General features: G+C 39.0%; 1 protein-coding gene across 8 annotated transcripts in view; it reads right to left on the bottom strand.

Annotated features, from left to right (window-relative positions):
* LOC122840387 (abl interactor 2-like) overlaps positions 1 to 24,327 on the bottom strand; it is a 33,978-nt gene that overhangs the window by 3,468 nt on the left and 6,183 nt on the right. The window contains exons 2-11 of one of the 8 annotated variants that reach the window (XM_044132739.1): positions 17,856 to 18,023; positions 13,419 to 13,595; positions 11,575 to 11,592; positions 10,206 to 10,309; positions 6,591 to 6,746; positions 4,052 to 4,176; positions 2,681 to 3,004; positions 1,703 to 1,861; positions 922 to 1,002; positions 635 to 814 (exon numbers count right to left, since the gene is read on the bottom strand). In XM_044132739.1, coding sequence (XP_043988674.1) covers positions 635 to 814; positions 922 to 1,002; positions 1,703 to 1,861; positions 2,681 to 3,004; positions 4,052 to 4,176; positions 6,591 to 6,746; positions 10,206 to 10,309; positions 11,575 to 11,592; positions 13,419 to 13,595; positions 17,856 to 18,023 — 1,492 coding nt within the window. The remainder of the gene's footprint in view (positions 1 to 634; positions 815 to 921; positions 1,003 to 1,702; positions 1,862 to 2,680; positions 3,005 to 4,051; positions 4,177 to 6,590; positions 6,747 to 10,205; positions 10,310 to 11,574; positions 11,593 to 13,418; positions 13,596 to 17,855; positions 18,024 to 24,327) is intronic. The other 7 variants (XM_044132742.1, XM_044132743.1, XM_044132744.1 and 4 more) reach the window with 7 other exon arrangements.

The raw sequence follows: 24,327 nt of genomic DNA, 5'->3' as shown, positions 1-24,327 counted from the left end.
CTTGTTCCCGTTACAGTAAGTTATTAAAAAACGCGCCGTGCAGTCGTCCTCCTATCACTTCCTCTTGACGTCATTTTCACCACTAATAACATCAGGTGGTTGAACACGTCATTTATGTGATGCAAAAAAATTGTTCCTATTGTAGTTCTGTGAAATTTCAATACCACAAAAACCTTGTACCGAAAAACAAGATTTGTCGAAATTGCCGTGTTTCCATAAAGTAAATTTATTTTCGAAATTCCACTTTGTGCAATTAAATGGTCAATGGGAACGCGGCTAATTGCAGCATTGCAAAATACACTAGTTTTGATACGGTGAACAAACTGCGACATCCTAGCGCAAAAACTTTGTATTGAAAAACTGTCATTTAAAAAAAAATTGTTTCCACTAAGCCAATTTCTTTTCGTAATTCCATTTCGCGCAGTTATATGATCAATGGAAATGCAGCTACTGTTGATAAAAAAAGCTACTTGTGTTCAATCCACTTTGTTGAAAATAATCTTGTGGAAGAATAAAAAAAATTGTGATGATGGTAAAAGTATAACCATTCTGTAAAATGGGATTTATGGCTAATGTGACAAAAGAGTCCCAACAGGTATGAAATCTGAAAACTGAGTGTGTTTCTGTGACATACCTTTCTCCAGGTAGCTTCTGGGGGCCCAGGGCGGGTCCTCTTCAGCGTACGGATCGCTGTACTCCACTACCTTAGAGTCTTCCTCACCGTGTCCGTCCTCTGAAGGTTTCGGAGTGGACGGAGTCTCATCGGGCCCTGAAGGCGTGTCTGCTGACGGTTGAGGAGAAGAAGTGTCTGTGACTGTTGGTGAAGGGATGTTTTAGAGAATAAATGATCGACCATCAGCATTTGTGAACAAACACAAGCAGGTTCATGTCAGTTCATTTGGGAAACAACCAAAACTCAACTAGATTCTTGAACTCGAGCAACGAAACCCATCAGAGGCAGCTGAGGGGTGAACTGCAGGAGCGATGGAGGTGGAGGCGAGGCTGCAAACACAGTCAGGAGTCAATGAGGACTTCAGACTACCAGTGCAAAACTGTTGAGAAGATCTAGTAATTTCAAATCTAGTATACATTTGTAAATAAGACAAAAATCTTAATTCTGAAAAAGTTAGAATTGCAGAAAACACCGCTCAAGTTCAGAATCCAATATGGCTACTGTGCAAATAAAAACTAGTTACATTTGTATATTAATGTATTTAATAGCACTCCTGACAGTTTGTACTCTTGAAAATGTCCCTTTAGTATTTAAAAAGCTAACACCAAAACACAGAACCTGCTGCTTTTCTAATGTCCAACTAGAAAACTCTCAACTCTGGAGTGATGTCATTTCCAAATCTGAGCTCCGACTTTATCAATAAATCAAATTACCACTACGCTAAAACCAGAAACTTCTCATTGACTTTGATGTTTATATTGTTGAAATCAGAAGTTTACATACACCTTTCTAACTGACCTAAAGCAAGAGAAGTGTGGTCTGGTTTGACCTCAGACAGTGAGAAAAAAAGGGGGTTGTATGTCTTTTTAGTAGGTGTATGAAAACTTCTGGTCTCACCTGCAATTGCGTAAAGTGTTACAAAAAATAAGACTTCTGCTTTATTAGGACTAATCAGTGTTTATAAGACATCCTTCTGTCATATTTTCAGCGATAAGTAAACTTGAGCGTTGCCTCTAGTGAAAGGCTAACCTGGGCTCTGGTTGTAGCAGGGTCCTCCGTTGACGTGGTTGGTTATCGGCTGACCAGTCACAGAAGGGGGTCGGCGGTATGGAAGTGACCCCCCCACCTGTGGGGTCTGTTGTCGAGGCTGGGGTCGGTTCATGCTGTAGAACTGGGGGACGAAGGGACCTGGCAGAGAGGAACTCTGTTACAAATCTTAAGAAATGTCGATGTAAACTTTCATTTCTCACTTATTTAAAAGGAACCTGTAGTGGATTGAACGAGCTTTGTCTCCCTCTGCTGGTAGTGAAAGCAACTACACACAGTTCTTATTCAAAGATCTGTAGAAAGTTTATGAGGCGTGAAAAGGCAACCAAAGGGTCACATTTTATCAGCTGTCTCTCTTAACAACAATGGATATGAAGAGAACAAACTAAGCGTCCATTCAGACCAACCCTGAATGCAGGTCCGCTTTAATCGAACTCTTGCTTGTTTGTCTAGAAAGTCCGGTTAGTCTGGGAAGGCGTGAACACGTCTAATGTGGACCACAAACATACTTTGGTCTCGGTTCGGTTGAAGTGAACTCTGTTACGGTGTAAATACCAAGTGAACCGGAGACAACTCCAAGAGCAAGAAGTGGACTAAAAGGCAGGGCATTCTGGGTAAATAAAACCAAAACAAAGGCATGAGTTTAGTGCTAGTAGGTGAATGGTTTATGGTCTTTTCCCATCGACTAAAGAGACCACTCCATTTCTGTCGACATTTTACGAAGAAGGAAGTTGCATTCCACTCATGTGTTGTTTCCTTCAGTGGTTCTTGGTGCAGCGCCCCCACAGGTGGAGAAGGGAACAGGTTTTTCAAAAGGTTTGGTTCGTTTGACATCTAAAAATGTAACAAATGCTGCAAATTTGGTGTCCAAATGAACCGAGTCTACCGGACTATCAGGTATTAAAAGACCTTTAAAAAAACTTGGGTTTGAGCCACTGAAGTGTTCTGGGACAAACTCACCTTCAGCAGGTGATGAAGAGGCGGAGAGTGAAGGAGAAGAAGGAGCAGGAAGAGAAAGAGAAGACAACTGGGACTGGACTTCAGAGGTGCTGGGAGAAGGGTTAGAAGGTGGGGAGGTGTTGGTGTTCTGTACGTTTGTTTGGGAGCTTGTGTGAGGAGACGAGTCGGCTTGGTGTGCGGGCGAGTTTGGTGGTAGGGGTGCGTTAGGCTGGGTTAAGGTGGCGGTGGAGGAGGAAGAGGAGAAAGAGGAAGGAGTCGGCGAGGGAGAAGGGGAGGAGTTTGGAGCTGTGGAGGAAGAGCTGGACGGTCCAGCAGTCGGGGAGACTTGGGGAAGAGGAGAAGGAAGAGAAAGAGGAGCTAGTTAGGAAGGAAGGTTAAAGTAGGGAACGAGGGAAGAATAAAGACAGGATTTCTATAGGTTTCACCAAATTTAATACCTTTTAGTACCATTATGAATGGAGTTTAAGACCTGCATCTCCACAGAAGTGCACAAACTTTGTCCAGCCAACTGGTGATACATTAGCAGTAACCCATGATCGATGCAAAGAAGCCAGCTAGTTAGCTAGATATCAAGCACGGTATTAGTATTACAACGCAATGATATCTGATATAAAACATAAAATATCCAGGATTAAAGAGTCCCTGTCATGACAAAATGTAAGACCTGTTATTATGGATGATGTTGCTGCAGGACTGGTTGAGTAGGACAGCTGCAGCTGCAGCGGTTTGTTTTAGTACCAAATCTTATGCATAGATACTCCAAGAACATCCTGCAGCTACAGAACCTGTAGAATTATTACAGAGAGAAATCCATCTGAGTGTCCTTAAGGATAAAGATTCAGTGGATGTAAACTGGGTCTGAGCAGAAGGGCAAAGATCATTTCTTATTACTCTTCTCCATGTAGAATTGAGCTGCCAGTGACCCATAGGGGGCAGTAGAGCCCCTTGCGAACTGGTTTGATACTTCTAGGTAGGACAGAATTAAGGAATTTCAATCTTTGATTATTTCTCCCATTGAAAGATTTATTCTTTTGGTTTGGTGTTATTTTATTGATTTTTCTTTTGAAGAAAAAAAAGATAATTATTTTTGGGAAAAAATGACTGTTTAATTTACAATTCAAACAAGGAAGCACAGCACAAAATTATACACTTCATAACAGATTTTTTTTGGGGTGGAAGAGCTGAAACTGCCACTTCAAGAGTTCTGAGTAGAACATATTTACAAACACAGTTTTTTTAATCTTAAATAAAATGGTATTCTTTCATCACAATTAATGGTTTCATCACGATTAATCCGATTAACCGTTTCAGCCCTCGATTCAGCTACACATCGTCCCCTGCAGCTGTGACATTAAGCAGGTGTCCTGTTACCTGGGAAAGTGGAGGGCGGTGACGGCGTTGGCACGGCGATGGGAACGCCCACGCTGCCGCTGCCACTGTTCTCCCTGCTGCTGCTGCGACTGCTGCTGCTGGGGTGACTGCCTCCGCTGCTGCCACTGCACACACACACACACACGCACACACACACACACACACCCCACACACGCACGCAAACAGAGGAAGATCAGTGCTGTGGAGACAGTTGTGTTCCAGCTGCAGATTGGACAAAAGATGTGAAACTAATCCACATTTGAACTGCAATCAAAATTTTTGCTTATTAAAAACTGCTAATCTGTTTTAGCGATGTGAAATTTTTCAAAAAAGATTGCAGACAGGACATGGAGCAGTAAAAACTGCACGTCCTTCGGCAGTCGGCATGGCGATGGAGGCGGGATGACAAACAGCAGCCTCTATAGAGGAAGTCCAGCAAAACGCAGTAGCAGGTTCAGTTTAATGGCAGCAAAGAAGAAATGAAACAACAAGCAGACAAGAACATGCAATCTGATTGGTTCTAAGCTGGAGCATGAAAGAATGTGCTGATTGTATGGGAAGAAGAGCTGACAACTATTTGCATCTAAATATAAAAAGGACGACAAATAACCAAAGCATCAGATAAAAAGTACTTTTACACTAAGATGCACTTTGTAAAACTTGGCAAGTTTTATTTCTAGATGTTCTCAAACCACTGCATTGCTTAATATGGTGTCAACTCTTTACCAAACATATAATAAAAAAATCTAACAATTAATGGAGACGTAAAGTCATTTTAATACTAAAATACTTTATTTGTTCCAAAGGAAAATGAAATATTGTCAAAACTCATATCAAAGTATCTTTAAAGAGGTGTTGTGAATCTCCAGTAGCAGTCAGTCTTGCAACAAATCTCATCTGGCCTCTGACTAAAGATTTTCGTTTCATGTCGGAGGCGAAACTTTTAAATTTTACTTTCTGCTTTGTTGAAAATAACCATGTCAGAGCATCAGGACAAGCCCAGCAGCTAACGCTACAGTTCAAACAAGAGCTGGATAAGACAAAAAACATTTCCATTTGTGTCAACACAATTCACTGACTTAAAACAAAAAACCATAACACTTCTCTGTTCCTAATGAACTACAAAATTGTTACTAATGAACTACAAAAGTGCCAGAAATGTAATTATTGTTTTCATTTTAACAACTGCTTCCTTCTCTTTTGCCAAAACTATAAAGGACTAAACAAAATATGTTTCCTGCTAGAATTGAGGAAAACAATCAATGAATAAATGCACAACTGAAGATGAATTCACAGAAACAAAGAAAATCAGTTAGTTGGATGTAAGCAGACCGTTAGCACAATATGACATTTAAACACAAAAAACTTTGCATATAAAAAGCCAGAAGCAAAAGCAGTAGAGTGAACAGCAGCAGGTTTTAGACAAGCCAAGAAGCAAGCCACGGTACGGAGTGATGAGACCAAGATGAAAGCAAAATCCTACAGGAAGGCGGAGAAGTCATGAGCAAAGATTATGTGAAAATTCACAGGAGTATCTAGGCTTTCTGTAAAATGTCTGTGGGTCAGATTCTGTATCCTAAATGTGGATGAATAATTAGCTTTCCTAGATCTGTCCACATGTTAGCGCTATTTGTTTCAACCACTTACAAAGAGATTACAACTGCAGTGGCCGCAAAGAGTCTAATAAATTGTGTCCATAAAACGTGAATGTGTTAAATTCAAAATGTTTGCTCATCTTCAGTAAAAGTGAAAATGGAGGAACTGAGGCCTAAAAACAAGACAGATGCTAAGAAAGATGAATTAAAAGGCAACATTTAGTCTCAGCTGAAGCAGAAAGTTATCAAAACGTTTTATTCAACACAGGAAAGTTTAGTTTGGGAAAACTGCACCAACTTAAAGTACATTGGAATTAGGGACGAACCGATTGCAGTTTTGTGGCCGATTGTTGATTACTGCTCTTTAAAAAGTCTGACCTGCCAATTCCAATTTAGGTCGACACCTTTGTTTTTTGTCTGAAATGTCACTAAATATAGCAACACAATCGCTGGGTTGGCAACAGTGGGGTGACTATCATTAACAGAGGTGGATTTATCGGCCGGCCGATTTATCAGTCCAACTCTAATCATAATAAATGAGCTGAATTAGCAATTATGTTCACTCCCCAAGAAACTGAATTATGGGTTTTCATCAGCAAAAAGCTAAAATCATCAAAAGTAACATAAATAGTTGCTTGAAGTATTTCCTCTGTATGTAATGTATATAAAATAAATTTAATTTAAGAAATAAATGGACTTTTGAGGATGTCTTAATTTTTCTGAGTTACTCCAAAATACTGCAAGTCACTTTTTATGACTAAAATAAATTCTGCTTAAAATAAAAGCACTATAATCTGTGATTTAAACCACAGATTACATCTCTGCTTCCCAACTGAACGTGACTGTGTTGAACATCAGGAGAACTATAGGATTAGTAGAGCAAGAGCAGAGGAAGTATATCGGAAACAGTTCTTTCAGTCATGTCTGAACTCTGACCCGACTACCTGTACGTTCGGGGTCGCTGGTTCAGGGTGGCCGTGCGGACCGGACTCGGAAGTTGTCCAGCACCCGAATTGTTTCTCGTTGGGCTGGAAGCATAATCATTGGGCACGACGGGAGGGCGTACCGGCTCAAGTGTCCTGTAGGGGGAGTTCTTGTGCCTGTGCGTGCAAGATGTAAAGGTGAGGAAGAGGTTCACACAGGAACACAGACCTGCGGTGTCGGTCATCTGTCCCTCTGCGTCAAACTCGTTTTCATTTTGGGCCATGTCAAGAGTTCTTAAAGGGCCGGTGGTGCCCAAATGTACTGATAAAACCCATTAACAAACTGTTAAAATATTAACAAATAGCTGTAAGTACTCCTTAAAATAAAATACTATCATACATCTTCTCACATCGATCAGTACTTTCAGAATTTCATGATTGTTTTTGTGATATTGCCCGTTTACTCACAATTATGCAATAGTGTGAAAAACTGCAAAGATCTGTTGATTTTGTGTGAATTTTCAAGGAATTGCAAAAAATAAATAAATAAAAAAATGGCATTGATCGATATAATTTGGTGTAGGAACTGTAGAGGGCCACATATAAAGCTACAGTGGGTCAGTTTTGGCCCCCGGTACTTGAGTTTGACACCAACATATTCTATTAAGGTACCACAAGGGGGCAGTGCACACCGTTTTTTATCCTTAAAAAGTTCTAGTAAGTATTTAGTTCTAACCACAGCTCCTGCTGTTTAATAGTGGTGGTAATAATAACTACAGCAGAGAAAAACTGGCTCCCTCTTGCTGTAAAAGAAAAGTCAAGCCAAGTTTAAAGGTTGGGATGTATTTTTAGACAATTACTCCTGCAGCTCAGCAAAACTGCAGAACAAAAATACTCCAATGTGATACATTCATAATAAAACCAATCTCTCACATTGAACCCCCCCGCCCAAAAAAAAAAAAATCAAAGTTAGGCATCAATATAAACTCAGAAAGCACAATTAAAGATTAATAGGGAAACAATTTCAAGACATAATGAGCAAAGAGTCCGTTAAAAACTCTGCACCCACGGTTGAACAAACATGAGGCCAAACAAAAGGACTCATTGTCAGCCAAAGTAAAAGCTGGTGATGAATGGAGCGTTTCTCAGGCAGGATAAGAAACATCTATTTGCTACAATGTCGAAGCAGCAATGTGGGTGTCTCTATTGTAGATCTGCCGAGCTCACCAGGCTTTTTAAATCCCGGCTGAATGGAGCTTTTTCACTGGAACAGAACGCATGCAGAATGTACAAAAATGACTCAATGTTCCCCTCGGTAGTTAGTTAATGCAGGGAAGAAGAAAGAAAAGAAAAGTGTGTGTGCTGTCAGAAGGAGCGGTTTGTCGGCAGCATGTCGCCAACTTTCTGCTGTGCGTTTGTCCGCTCCCTGCCTGTCTATGGGGAGTATGCAGACCCGTTGGCACGGTTCTGACCAACCGCTAAGCTGCTTCTGTTCGCCACACCGAGAAACCGCACTTTGGATCAAATAGTGAAGATGGAGGGGTGTTGATGGACAGAAAGCTGGAGATTATCTACTACTTTTCACAACACGAAGCACCAACACAACCTTTAATGGGGCGTACTGATTTAAAGGTTCTGTCGTTATGCTACTACTACTATTTAACCACTAACGCTGTAGATTGAGGAAGAAACAGCCGGTTGATCAGCTGGTTACAGGAAACTGGAAGGAACATAGAGAGAGACAAGAGGAGACGCCCGCTGACTCTGGCAGCTCAGCCTACCTAGCTCCATATGGACACTGCCGTATTACAATCGCAACCTTTAAAACTGCAATATGTAATTTTTACAAAAATATATGATTTTTAAAAAAATATTTGGTAGAGCTCTCACTATATCCTGAAGTATTAGACAGATAACCTGTGAAAAAATCAAGCTCCTTCTGCCTTCTCCTTGTTCTATGGCTGTCTGCAGAAATCCAACGCAACCAATCAGAAACAACCAATCAAAGTCAGAAGGAGGGTCTTAGCCCTGTCAATCAATCTCGTGTACACACTGCTAAATGTGCTAATGATAGGGAAACAACTTTACGTTAAAGAAAAACCATTTATCCACCGTCATCGGTGGCCATGCTAACTACTCTTAGCATTCACAACAAACTCTGCTGTGGGGAAAAGAGAGAATGGGAGAGGGTGTCAGCAGGGCATACACAAGCCTGATTGATAGCGCGAAAACCCTCCTCTTGTGTCTGATTGGTTGTTTTTGACTAGGAGTCGTGAATTTCTGTAGATGGCAGTAGAACTGCAGAGAGAAAGCTTGATTTTTTTCACAGAAAATCTGTCTCATGTTCTACTGTGTGACAGTTTTAACAAATATGTAAAAAAAACAAAACATATTTTTATAAAAGTTACAAGAAAAACAATGTATAGCTTAAGAAATATTTTACATATTAAAATCGGAAAACCGAGGTATTCATTTGTGTTCAACCCTCTCTGATCTGATAAATAAAGTTCAATGAACCCAACTGGATTCAGAAATCTGTGTCCAAATTAATGACCCGAAAAATTCAGCTGGAGCTGCAAAAGAATCTGTTAAAAGGTTGGATGGATAATTTTTCAGGGCCCTGCTGGTAAAGCAAAGCTACAGTTGCTGGTTTAAACGCCCACCAGACGCCGCCAGCCTGAGTTGTTTCATAGAACATAATTGTGGTGTACTTTTTTTGACGTGAGTCAAACAATACAACAATGTGTGTCTCCATCTAGCTTAGCAGTCTGACTGTCAGAGAGAACATACAGAAACAAAGGATCTGAAGGAGGGTGGTAACATAAAAAAGACAGACAGTCAGAAACATGTCAAAGGCTTAACTTTTGTATTTTGGCTGCCGATTGTTTGTTTTCAGCACTTTGTCTCTACAATTCCCAAATGAAGAGTGTCCCAATTGGTATATGAATCATATATTGAGTCTGGGTGACAGTGTGATGAAATGTGACACTGAAAGACACACCAAAATGCAGCTTTTGCTCAAATGTTTGAGGTTTGGTCTGTTTGAGAAGAGGAAAATGAAGGTTTTTTGTTTCCTCTGTCAGAGCAGCGATAAGCTTGGAAGAGTCAACAATTACATCCGCTTCTAAAGTGACAGATGCAGACAAAAGTGACATGGATAAAAGAAGAGGAAACAACTGTATGATATATAAAAAATTACAATTATAGTGTAGGAGAAAGGGGAGTAAAATACAGGTAGAGAAAAGTAGACCAAAAGACGGATAAAAACAGCTTGGTGACCTAGATGTTTAAGGGCAAAGAACACAACAAGCTCTCACAACAGATGACGTTATTCCTCAGAGCGTTGCATTTCAGTACAAGTGTGTGTGGGTGTGTGTGATCTCCCTCTGCCAGCTCAAATCTGCAATAACCTCGTCACAGGACCCCCGTCTTTTCACGAGAGATTTAAATATGCGCAAGCTGCAGCCTGTTTCTAAGAGATTTCCACAGAAAAACACAAAAGAAGTTGACCGTCTCATCTGACATTAACAATGAGTCTTCCAGAGCACAAAAAGAGTCACAAAGTTGAATAACTTACAGAAAAGTATGGAAATGACATTGGATGAGAGTAAACAAAGTGAAAGTGGGTGTACATACCCTAAGATTCCTTTTCCTGCCCTTGGAGGGCTGGGTGGTTTCTGGGTCGGGGGGTTAGTCCGGGACAGACCTCCTCCAAGTTTCAGACTCTGCTGGCCATTTACCTGAGAAACAAACACGCTCTCTATCAAAACTACTTAGTTTGGACATAATCAATCTGGAATCTCTCATTTTCATAATGTGGATTTGAGGCAAAGCATCATGTTCCTTAGAAAATAAAAATATGTTGTTCTTATCCGACTCCAGAACTTTCTTCCTCATGTTTTCTGCATCTTTCTTGTTCCCACCTTCTACCAAGACCAGATGTTGCGAGAGGATGACTAACAATTAGCTGTGGACCTGTGCAGCTTCTGCAAAGTTATAATTGGCTACTTCTCAGCCTAATTGCCTAGGCTACAATTTCAGGCAAGCAATGATGCCTTTGTAGCTTTAAAACTATTTCATTCACCATATAATTGCACAAATTGAAAATATTTCAATAAATTTGCTTAGTGGAAACATGGAAAAAAAAAACAAGTTTTTTCAATAAAACCTAATTGCACTAGGATGAAGTGGTTTTTCACCTGTGTCAAAATTTGTTTATTTTGTAAAACTGCTATGGAAACACTTTTTTCCTATCACACCAGTCAGCTACAGCTGGCTGTTACTACTGGCGAAAACGACAAAGAAGACAACAGGAAGTGGTAGGAGGATGATGATTATTATTATTAATTATTATTATTATTATTTTTAATGACTAATCATTTGAACAATCTTATTCACATGTAATTTTAATTTAATTTCATGTTTATTGGAAACGTAGCAATTGGGAAATAAACATAGATTTGTGGACATTTGTAATGGAAAAGCCGCTGTAGTCTTTGCATTTTCTGATGATGGGTTAAACACTGACAATTAAGAGTTCCAGATTTTGTTTTATAACCTAAATCTCTTTTAAAATTCAAAACTATATACCACTTTGTCTTAGTCTTCCAAAGAAAATCCCAATAAAACATTTTGACATTTGAAAAATGCAAAGAAGTCCCAGAAGTTTGAACACTTTTGTAAACCACTGTGTCACATTTCCTTGGTTAGCGTCAAGTTTTTGTGAGCATAGTAACATTTCTCGGTTGTCACAAGGGACAAAAGGACATTGAGGATGGAAAATACTACAAGAGGAAGAACCTCAACATCCATATTTGTATACCGGTTTAAATAAAACACGTTTGAAATAGATGTAAAAAAGCCACAATTTGTTCAGTATGACCATCAGACATACATTATGGAGTATAAACTTCCTTTTTGCTTTTAACATCCCCTACCATTGGCAGGTAAGACACATCAGACGCATTCGCTCTGTACTGTGTGTAGGTGTGTTGTAGATTCTTACCTTGAACCTCATCAACCACTAAACACATCAGTGACAGCAGATGGAACAGGAGGAAAAGGAAGCAGAAGACATTTTTATCTAAAGGTTAGACAGAGTGCAACTGCATCATGCAAATACGGTCAATCGTTAGGAACAGCAGACAGAAAATGCAAGGCAGAAAGAGAGTTTCAGATAAACACCGGCTGAGGTAGAGACATAGAAACCAGGATTCTTTAGTTGGTTGTAGTTTGTGATGCAGTGATACTAAGGTGTGCAGCCAAATAAATCATTTTGAAAACAGAGACAAATAAATAAAACTACAGCCCAAGGGAATGCTTTTCCAATTTGTGACACATTAGGATGTTGACAGTATGGTTCTCTGCCCAGGGTGACACTGTACCAGTGGGTAGCAGAAACTTTTAAGAAAAAAGATATAAGCTGTACACAAAAGAAATTGAACTTCAGACGTTTATGAACAAAAACATCCTGGTTTTGATTAAAACCGTTATAGAAAGGTAACATTTGATGTATCTCATCAGGCACTGTCTTGAATCTCATTTTTAAAGTCTGAGTTTCAGTTTCATTCACAAAAAAAAAAATCTTATGAAAATTTTGAAATAAAAAAACACTGTGAAAATGTTCTATGTTGAGATTTACGCTAAGTTACCCAGATGGAGAAAAAAGAGTGGATCTTGATTTTGAAAAACATTTTCAAAATTCTGCAAAAGTTTGCTAAATGCTGGACTACTTTTGTGAAAGATTACGCAAAAGTTTTGCGGTATACTAAAGTAGTTTAGTGAAATCATGCAAAAGGTTTGCAAGATCCTGAATTAATTTTGTGGGATCACGTAAAACTTTTCGGATTTCATAGAAAGACATTAAATTACTTTTGCGAGATCACCCAAATGTTTTGCAAGATCCTGAATAGCTTTAGCAAGATCACTTAAAAGATTTTATCAGATCGTGGGAAAGTTTTACAATTTCTCTCAAAGATTGAAAAATTACTTTTGTGGGATCACATAAAAGTTTTCCGAGATCCCAAACTTCTTTTGCAATTTCACACAAAAGTTCTGCATTTTTATGAGATCACACAAAAGCTTTGAGAGATTCTCAATTATTTTTGCGAGATCACGTAAAAATTTTGCAAGACCACCAAAAATTTGACAAAATTCCGAGTTGCTTTTGTGAAATCCTAAACTACTTCTGTGAGTTCACACCACATTTTTTGCATCATATTTAAGGCTTAGTTCTGACCACAGAAATGGAGGACGCACACCTATAAGGGAGACTTATAGGTTTTTATTTTGTGTTTGTTCTTAATTACAAACAAATTGAATCAATGCGCCACAGAAGACATGGTTTTGATACAAGTGAGATGATCTGAAGAGAGTTCTTAGCACACAGGGAACTCAATTCCTACAGTCTGTGTTGCATTTCTGCATTGATATGTTTCCCCAGCAGCTCATTTCCGGTTCATAACCGGCGGGCTTTACTCACAGAGGAACTACACACACACTGTGAGAGCAATTTTTGAGCATGGTGAGTTACAGAAGCTCCACAAATACGGTCATTGCACCCAAAAAACACAACTTGTTTGTTCATTTCAAACATTTTAAAGGATCTCGTAAAAGTAAATCGGAATCATTTTATTTCCCCTTTCACATCCCTTGAGGAGCTCTGTAGTTTTCCTATCATGTTCTCAAACTTTTTAAAAAAAAACCCAATACAATAACTTCCAATTTGTTCTTGTTATTTTCAGTTTCAGAGAAACGTGAACATGCTGGTCACTGTCACAGAATTTGACGGTCTGCCTCTACCTTAATTATACGTGCAATCGCTGTTATTAGCTCATTTCTGCCACCCACCTTGACTCCATGTCCAGTGTCATCCAGCACGCTGTAGTCAATGGGCTTCCTAATGTAGCGCACAGGCCTCTCCAGATTGGCTGGGGCGATGATTTTATGGGAGCGGGATGTGTTTTTGTTGGTGGTCAGTATGCCAATCTCACGCCTCGCCACCTTCTCCTTGTGGATGTCGACTGTCTGCAAGGAGGAACAAAGAGTCGATAATTGGACTTGTCTGATCAAATGATGAGTAAAGATTAGATATCATCTCAACAGATCACAAACCTTGTGCATATATGTTGTAATAACTGTGTTTACCACTCCGAAACAATGACAGAACCCAATGTCATGTTTTGCTTCCAAGTTGAACTCAACATTTCTTTCTCTCAGAAAGGCAGTTTGGCTTCAAATCTTCCCTTGGAATAATTGATTCCCTGATTTCCTCACCGGCTGTTCAAAACCCAGAGTGTTCAGTGTGAGAATGAAATTCTCACTGCTCTGTGTTCTCACACTGTGGATATTTTTGGAGAAGTCCTAACATGGATGACAGCCTGCCTGTGGAGCTTGGGAGTCTGTAGAAGAGAAATCCACGCTGAAGGATACTTTACTCTCGTTACTGAGTGAAATTATTTACAGAAAGCAGCATCCATGTGTGCACCATATGCGGGCGGACCACTGTGCAGGGTTGGTCTGTTGAGAGTACATGAAACAAGAAAGTACTTCTTAATATAGAATGATTAGAGGATGGCTGTGTACAAGTTCACAGCAGCCATTCTTGCTGAAGAGTCAAATTTGTTTTGGCATCACACATCATGAGGGAGATTTTTACAAGTTACAAAAAAAAAACCCAAATACTTTTTTGACAATGTATGGACAATCATTGACATCCTATTATTCAGAAGAGCTGTATGGCCAATAGCAAAGCAAACAGCTGACTGGGTTCATAACTGGTGTACTATTTGCAGCTGAAACCACACATGTACCATCAAGGAAGAGACTGCTGTGTTTTTGTTTTTGACCTGCTACTAGCAAATAGGTAGCTAACATCTTTCTGTTTTGGTGAGCAAGCAGAAGGACTGCTGGGAAACCTGAATTGTGTGGTCTATATGAGAGCTAAAGGCCAGAGTAGCAAGGCGAAGACAACATAGCGGTTTGTCACCATAGAGACTGTTGCTTAGGTGGCAAGAAATGTGACAGGTGAAGCTTCTTACTAAAGCGCCGTTTAATCTTTTGATCAAGATGAATGTCGGTATTCTTAATATCTATGAAATGATCAATTAATTACCTACTTAGAAAGATGACAGGAGTGGTATTTTCAATGATATGATGAGGCTGGAGTAGTCGCTTAGTGTAAACATTTTTGGGAGGTTTTATTTTAATCTCCAAGATATGAATTCAGAAACAGTGTCATTTAGGAAAGCGGCCGAATAGTTCATCTGCTCCTTTCAATACAATGCTTATGAGCATCAAAACATTCACAGGAGAAGAGATATATTCAGTAAATTATAATATAAGTTCAGATGAGGCGCAACTGTCAGATTAAAAGCATCTTTTGAAAACAACAACCTTTAGGCAGGCATTAAACATGTCTCATTGAGCCCATATTTATGATTTTAAAAATAGTTTGTTTTTAGTCTGATGTAATATACTAAGATAATAATTAGTATAAACCATAGCTGTAAAGCATAAGACTTAAAGCAAAGAAACACACAAAACACTGAGTCCCTTTTGCCTCCAGCTACTGACAGAAAAACAAAGTTTTATGGCGTACACACACTGGACCTCATCCTAACAATGGCTGTTTTTTTTTAACTGTCTCTGATGTTGCATGAATAATGTCTTGGCTGATTGCAGCTGCATAAAATTCTAAATGTGTTACATAAGAGTATCTTAGTGTTTGTGAAAGCGAAGAAACCTCACAGTGGGAAGTGTTCGCCTACATAACAGATGCGAGTGTCTTTCTGAACAGAAAGTGGTGATTATAACGTGCAACCTCAGCCTGGGCCAACACAGCAGAGAGAAGCATCTCATTATGGCTGCATGGAAGCCGCTCCGATAATTCGGAGGTCTAAGGGGGAGAATGGACCCTCTGTACCGCCTTGAAGTACAACTTAATTCCTCTAAGCAATCTTCGGTGCACTAATTCTTTTCAACTGAAGCCTTTTCCTAGCACTCAGCTGGCTGTTTTTTTTTTTAGATGAATACACTTGACAGAGCTGCCGTTGTGTAGGAGTGCAGCACAGTGTAACTCACTGGATCGCTAGTGATGCTTCACACCTATGACTGTATTGGGGGGGGGGGTTGCTTACATATTCCAGCTGAGCAAAACAATGGGAAATTGTGCTTTATCTCCTCGGATTTAGCATTCATAAGAAAGTGGAGATACTGACTCCCGATGCAACGTGATGTCACGCACGCAAGAAGTTGCTCGCTGACGATGGCTACCATTGGTTTTAGCTGTCAAGTTGGCAACATAATGTGTGAAGTCTTTTTTTTTTTCCCTCCAGGGGGTCTTTTTGTGGGCTCTAGTGTCCCTTATATGACAGTAAGCTGACAGGAAAGGGGGAAGGTGAGGGGGGAATACATGGGGCAAATGTCGGTCAGGTCCGGGAATCGAACCTGCGACGGCCACGTTGAGGACTCAAGGCCTCCAAATGTGGGTTGCGCTATCCACTACGCCACCAAAGCACGCCCCATGTGTGAAGTCTTAAATGAACACGTGATATATACAAGAAAAAAGGACGCAGTGCTTTGCTATTAATTCTCAACACTGCAACAACTAGATATCAAGGTCAGGAAAAAGTGTTAATTCAAAAAATATAGCAATGGGAAGAGAGGTAGTTCAGTTATGCTAGCTTGACTTTGACATCCTTAGCATCTAGATGGGCTGTGGAATTTGGTGTGTTTTGGTTCAGTTAAAAAAATAAGAAATGCGGCGACCCAGACGCCCTGTCTGACAGACCGTCAGTAGAGCAGGTGTTAAAATTAACTAACCAACCACTGCTGTGTTCAGAAGATCACTTATTAATACTCACAAAATAAACATCAAGCCTAGAAACATAAAACTGCAATGACAATATCAGAGTCAGGCTACTAGCTTCTCTTAAAATACAACAATAAAGTCTTAACAAAACATATTTGTCATATCTTTATGAAAACACCAACAAGAAAAATAACAAAAAAAATAACATTTGTTGAGCCTTTTTCACAGGAAATATTTAATCTTTTAACACATCATTGTCAAATTATTATCAGCAGCAGAACTTTGAAGTGATTGTGGAAATGACATGTCAGGTCTAGATGACTCTGGAAGCTTTTTTCACATTAAAATGTATTTTTTCTCTTAATTTTGAAACGTTTTTCTACTAACATTGCATCTTTATTCTCCTAATATTCTGTGACCTTATTCTGATAAAAAAAAAAAAAAACTCACAGAAGGGGTGGTTAAAATAAAAGCCACATTTTGAAAATATTTTCTGTATTTAATTTCTTCTTTAGGAAAAGTGAAGAAAAAAAAATAGATTAAAATTGAAAAATCAGATTTGGTAGATAAAGAAATTCTGCGATTATATTTGTAAGTCATATTTCCTGGCCTTAACTTGAACTGTCTGAACCCTCTGTGATCTTCATGCCTCTCTGTTAAACGATGTAATTATTTTCCTTTGTAATGTTTGCATAGAGACAGTGAGTTTACTCAAACTTAGTTACTGGGTTTTAATTACAGACTGTACTGGAATGTGTTTGAGAGTTTCATCTGCTTAGCATGAAACTGCAAAAGGTGCTATTTTGAATTTGGAAACAAGTTCCACAAATTTCTACCATATTAAAGAAGCAGCTGATATAAGAACATTTCTTTTAATAAAAACGACAAAATGTCTCAATAGAGAAATTGTACCAAACATGCATCCTATCCATGCTTTTTGCACACATATGTAAAGAAAGACAACATGTTTCTACACTGTAGCCGCTACTTGATGGCTGTGAATAGTTCTTTTGATCATTAAGTACAAAGTTCAGAAATAGATTCGGAGCTGCTCCACTCAGCCTGAGAGTGGCTAAATGAACCTTCATGCGTGCACACATGATTATGACATGGTTACACCCACGAGTCCTTTTCCTCTGGATAGCAGGACCATGTATGACTTTATTCACCGTGTACTCCAAAAATCAACGTTTCATATATGCTGCAACATTTCTTTGGTTTCAAAGAAGAATAGAGAGAAAATAGAATCATGCAATTAGACATTATTGAGTTTGCTTGAATTTGTAATGTTATTAATTGATTTAGGGCTTATTGTGACAATCTTAAGTGGGAGTTAAAAACTGTAAAAGCTCAAGGGATATGATTATTTTTTGGAAGGCTCTCCATATCTGTACATACACATAAATGGGTATTTCCTGTTCGCTTCCTGCCTGCAATGTTTTTCACTCAAGTGAGAGCATTTAGGGTCACCAGACCTGTGAAATATGGTTGACGGAGCTCTCCATGCGGCGGAGCTGCGAGGCCTGGATGTCGAGCATCTGCAGCACATTGTTGGCCAGCGTGTTGATAAGGTAGGCGACGCTGGCCAGAGACTGGGTGGTGTAGCTCTTGGTCTCCTCCAGCGCTTGCTCTTTGTCTGCAGACTGTGGACGGAGGGGACAGGAGACAGATTTGGGACAGGAGTCAGGCAAGACGAACAGCTTGAAAAGACCCCAAACAAAGATAAATTGCAACAAATCTTTCAAATGACTTAATATCGGATTGTTGCATCTCTAGATGTATGAAAACTTTTGGTTTCAACTGCTTAGTGCAAATCCAAGGTCTGCATATATATAAACATCAAGGCTGGTAGAGGGTGTGTGTGTCTGATAGGATTCTTAAATTTGGGGCCAGGAGAATTTCAGAACATTCTGACACAATTAATCACTACCTTCAAAATAAAAGCAATAGCTTCAAGGTTTCAAGAAATCATGCTGGGCGGATGTATGGAAACTATATGATGTACAGTCCTCATACTTACAGAAATACCATCGGTGTGTGTGTCTGTGTGTGTGCGTATGTGTACCCAAGCACAATATAGGTCAGCGCAAATTCATTCATGCCTGAAGTTGACAAGAAACACACTGACACCCAAATGTGTATCTACGCACACGTGCATCTGTGTGTGTATGTGCACAAATGCACAGAGAGACGAGAAAGATGATAACTGACAACGCAAAAGGAAACGCACGCACACACACCCAGTTTGTGTCAGGACTTCAGATGACCCATTGCCCTACATTCGCAGTCAGACCCCAAATCCACGGGTCTTGAGCCACAACACAGCTCCAGAAAACATTTCAATCTGCCTCGGCTTCCGGTCCTGTGAGCGGCTTTAGGAGCAGCTTCCAGTTTCCACAGGCGAACCGCCAGGGGTGAAGCCAAGTGCTACCTGAGGTCATACAGACACGGGGGTAATTAAAGCACTATAATTGGCTGCATTAAAATTCCTCTACGGGTAACAAACGAGCTCGAATGCTTGTTAAAAAAAATCCTGCTCAAACATGGTTGAGATGTTACTGCCAAATTGTCTTCCTTGTATTTATACATCTATGAATATGCAAGTTCCCTCAATCTTTATGTAAAATTTACGTGAACTAAAAATGAAAAAGTGGCCCCTTGATCCCTGTGCTGTTTCCTTCTAACCTCTGGCTGCTGAGACTCTGGAAAGTCACTCCTGGATATGCGCTGAGCTACATTATTATGGTGAGATTTTAACGTTGAGTGGGCATGAGGAGAAAAGTGTTCTGCTGCATCAGGACTGGTCATGTTACTTTTAGGATGTTTTCACACCCGACAGTCCAGTTCGATTGGGGACCAAAATTGCAACATTTGTTGTATCTTCAACTTTCGCAGTTTGCTGTCACACTGCACTGTCAAAGAACCAAACCCTTTGAGAAACCTGATCACCTCCTGCACCAACAGTCCCTGAAGGAAATGACTTGGAAGCCTTTAAAGAAAACACTGAGAGCAACTGTCCTTCTTCACGAAATGTAAACAAAAATTGGAGTGGCGTCAGATTTTAGTGGTTGCAGTATTGTGTTTGGTAAAAAACCACAAGCCATTTTTCCCGCTATTGCTTTTTTGTGTGTGTTTGATTTGGTTGTATTTACCCAGAATTCTTTGCGCCAAGGTCCACTTCCTGTTTTTGGAGTGGTCTCCGGTCTGCTTGTCGTTCACATATGCATTCGAAACACGCCAGAGGTCACTTTAAGCAAAAGATCTAGGTTTTTAGGCGTGCCAGAGTTTGCATTTTTAGTCCATGTCAGAGTTTGCCTGCACATGACCCAACGACCCAAACTTTCTGGGCAAAGCAAGTAGAGCTCATTTAAAACAGACTGAACAAGGCTGGTGTGAATGCACTCTTTTAGTGTGCCATTACAACTTAGATTACTCTCATATTTAAGGATAAACTGACCATCGTGGAAATTATATTTCAATGTTCAACAATGCTCCTAAGTGGTCAAAAAATGATTAGTAATATTAATGAAAAAGTAGGAAATGTCATCAGTTTCAATTTCATTTTCAATCATCTAGCATGCTGAGGGGATAGCATAGCATAGTGTGAGATGAATTAACACAGATTAGTTAATTGCCGCAATATTTACACGTTAGGTAAGAGCTGTGACCCTCATATGCAAGTTTTTTGGTGATCAAATACTGTGAAATACTTAATAAGACAATGCTGGAGCATTATCTTCTATGTCACTCTGCCAAACTTAGTTTTAGGCTGTTGGTTGTACTCTTTTGGCTGATAAGTGCATGTCCTCATACAGCTGCAATAATAGTAACATGATCTTTTCTCTTTTGAGAGGCTGAAAGTCGGCTTAAAGTACAGCAGTGTGGGGCGGTAAAATTTTGGCTGATTTTAGTGCCTAAAAATTAAATTAAAGGCAGAATGTCCTTACGTAAGATTTATACTTATGTTTACTTATGTTTCAAGTAAATCTGTAGTTTAGGCTTATGTGTTATTGAAATTTTTTGTTTTGAATCTTTTAAATGTCTTTCTATGGCAGTTTTTAATTTTGGTCTGCCAAGCTTTTTTTCTTCAACATTTCTATTTCTTTTCCTCCCTAAATTTATGACAACATCCTTACATCTCCTCTACAGCTCCCTCTTTTTCCTATCAGACCTCTAACGTCCCGTTAGCACTGACCTAGTTGGACCACTGCCTTCTTTGGCCTAAGGCGAGGGCAGACCAACACACACACACACACACACACACACACACGCCTACACACGTACCGACGTTAATAAACCCAGATTTTTATTTCCAACTAAATTCATATACATGAATCACGTTACATCTACACTGACTCGTGTGCACGCTCTGATTCCTCTGACCTCTTTTTTTTAATGAAGACGTATGTGAGTTTATTAATCACCATCTGGATGTTTCCTGCTGCATTTTTAATGCATATGGGGTCATTTTGGTTCATCAAAATACAGCAATAACAAAAACAACCATAAATGTTAAATATTGTCTTGAAAGGGTCAAATGACAATTATTATAAGGAATGAAAAATGCAATCTTGAAGCAAAATAAGGATTGAAAAAGGTATCCAAACATCTAGATTGGGATTTTGCTCTACAGCAAATCCAAGTCCTGCATCACACTGATGGATACCAATTAGAACCTAATCGTTATTGTATTGTTTATTATTTATAGTGATACTTCTTTTTGTATGAATTTTGATTTATAATTGTCACGATAAATTCCGATTAATAATGTTTAAAATCCCCTAAAACTGCCCATACTCTGAGGATTATTGCTACCATTTTCTTCTATGTTTGTTTAAGAATAGTATCAAGAAATATCAATGTATTCAAAAGTACGACTAAATGCAGATACTGTGTGCAGTTTAGTGATACAAATTCTACTCTTTATGGGAGTGGTGTCCTAAAAAAAAGCGCAACTGTGTATCGTTTTTCCAAAAGCAGTATTAGAGTTTATGGGGGTTTGACTGCTCTGCCATGCAGTCACATCTATACAACTAACTAAAAAACGAAACAGTAGTTTTTATTGTCACTTTTATCGATATCGGAATAGCAGAACAAAATATTGTGATAAAACATTAAGTTTGTATTGCCCACCCCTACTCATAGGTGTAAACAAATCCCCTAGAGATCTGATCTGTTTTTGCTTTTTAGTCACACACATTTAAATAGGCTGCTCTTAAACATCAAGTTTGTTGTTTTTTTGCTTTTTTCCCCCCAACCATTCAGATTGCTGCTGGCTTTAAACTATTATTCTGCTTCATAACCCACGTGTGCTTGAGATTACAGTATGTTCGGTAGGCACTAGGCAGATGTTGCTTGGTGGTGTGTTCAAGTGCATCTTCTACCCCACTTACCCCGCTGAAGTATTGACAACCACCAGAAGACTACAGGCTGCTTTTACCTTAGAAGGAAAAGTTCCTTGCGCTGCATGTCACAGACGGTTTACAGCTCAAATATATGTATACACTATAAAGATTCACTGTTATGGTCTAAGTAAAACAGTAACAAGTTTCCAATATAGGAACATTTAACAGATAAATTCCTCCGTAACAAAGAAATTGGAAACTTTTAAATCAGCCTTCTCTGTTTCTCTGTGCACTACATCTTTAAATGTAAGTAGAGTCTATATCACAAAACAGCTTTTATAACTTTTGTTCATTTTGTGAGACACTGTAGTGATCATGTGGTTAATGCTCTGTGACATCCATTTTCCTCAGACAGAAGAAACGTGTCTGAACAATAAACTCTTGGCCAATGATTGCGCTGCCTGGCTCCTGAAGCAGCCAGATTCATCAGGGTTTGGGATACAAGTTATCACTGAGATCACTAAATCTCTAGTGAAAGTGAGTTATTTGAAAGTCAATTGATTTTATCGACTAACGATTAACTAATAAAAACCTGAATTTTCTCTTGTATCAAGACGGTTGGCCATCTTTAAATCACATAAAAGGCTAAGTTTATTTTAAAATGCTAAATTTGGAACAACAACCAAACAAATATATCTTAACAATTCCCTGAGTCAGCTGTATTATGGTGATAACTTAAGAAGCTTGTTAAGTGTTTATATTTCAAAACATAATTGCAGAAGTGCAATTTGCATCCCACACCAGATCATTTATTTTTGCTGGTATGGCCCTGCCAGCTTTGTTTCTGTATCAATTGGCTCTGCTTAAGGATATCCAGTGGTGCCCTCTTCTGGATGGAGGCCAAAATACAACACTAAAAGAAGGTGTGGAAAGTACGTCATTACTTAATTGATTGGAACTACTTTTAATTTAATAAACCATTAAATCGACACTTAATTGTAAGTTGATTAATTATTTTCCTCTCTAATAGAAGTGTGGTTTGATAAAGACACCATGTCTTCATAAGGTTTAAGAATTGTAAATAATGTCATGTTATTTGAACTGTAGATGTTCTGATTGGTATCCTAGTCACTGTGTTGGTCTATCTGAGTTTTGCTGCCTCCTTCAAACAGCTGAAATATTAGTCAAGTTTTATATCACTCAAAGCTAATCACTAACTTAATGAACAAAGAAGGCCATGTTTTCTTTAAGATTAGTCGAAACTGCAATGCAAATGTTCAAAGACCTAACAGACATTAGTTCACACTTAAGCTAGCTAATTCCCCTGAATAAAAGCATAAACATCCTTAAATAGATATCACTTAACTTATTCATTTAAGGATATTAATATGAGGGTTGTTTTTTTTTACAATTTGGTGATTTTTGGAAAAATCTGTGAACACTGAGCCACAAATAGGAGGGCGTCTACTGTACGGTCAAACAATGGAAGGGGAGAGACAGTGTGATTTTATTTGTTTGTAACTCTGAATAATAAGCAAGGAATAGAGCTCTGAACATCTCAGATTTCAGCCTGACTCCTCCACCAACAATCAGAGTATCACTACAAACCTCTGACCCATTTCAGTGAGAGTAATACATTTTCACACTGTAACAGTGTCAGTGTTATTTTAACGGATGCGGAAGGCTGCTGATCTATAGCATTTGACTTTCCTTTCTCCTTTCCTCATTATTGCTCCAAGAAAACAGAGCAAAAATAAGGAAAGCACAATAAGTTCAAAGGATTTTATTCTAGGAATAGGCAGTTTTTAGTCTTTTGTTGATCTGTTCTAAGAGAAACAAATATTTCAAAGCTGTTGCACAGTTCTTTCTCGTGGTTTATGGAAACTGTGGTTGTGTGCTAACACATCCAAAACAGACACAGCAGAGCGTTTCCAGAGACACCATACATCACAGGACAAACGAAAGGAAACCCAAAGACCATTTTAAAGGGGGCAGTATTATCTGTTTTTCAGGCACATAGAGCCATTTTACAGCACAATCAAGTAACTATGTTACTTTCAGTTGTTAGAAGAAATGCTACATATGATTTGAAATTTCACATCATAATTTAATGTCTTGAAATTGGGCCTCTGTCTCTTTAAAAACTCCTGATCTTTGGGAGACTTCGCCTTCAGGAAGTCATCACGACATCTATTAACCCTTTAGCAATGTTTTTACCAGCTTAGCACTGAGAAGTAGCTCCACCAGGTGTTTGCTAATTGTTGCTGGCTAGTCTGAAGGAGCTGAGTGGGGGAGTTTTAGGGGAAGGCTGCTCTATGAGGTGGAAGTTCAGAAGCTTGGAAACTGCACCTCCAAGGAGCTGCTTCGTCTTGAAGGCGCTGTTTTGAACAGCTGAATGGTTGCCATGGAGATTAAAGGATTTCTCAAACATACATGAAAGAATCAAGCTATGTTTTTGATTAGGGAATAAGACTATAACATGATGGAAAGCTCAAAATAGTTGATGTTACATGATACTGTCCCTTTAACAAGACTGCAAATTGGTGGTTGAGAATATATTTATTGAACTTCTTTTCTTCTATTTTCCTCAATTTTAGATCAA

This window comes from Gambusia affinis, linkage group LG11 (assembly GCF_019740435.1).
Source record: "Gambusia affinis linkage group LG11, SWU_Gaff_1.0, whole genome shotgun sequence".
Lineage (NCBI taxonomy): Eukaryota > Metazoa > Chordata > Actinopteri > Cyprinodontiformes > Poeciliidae > Gambusia > Gambusia affinis.
Note: the sequence above shows the minus strand (reverse complement) of the source record. Positions and strands in the feature narration are given on the sequence as shown.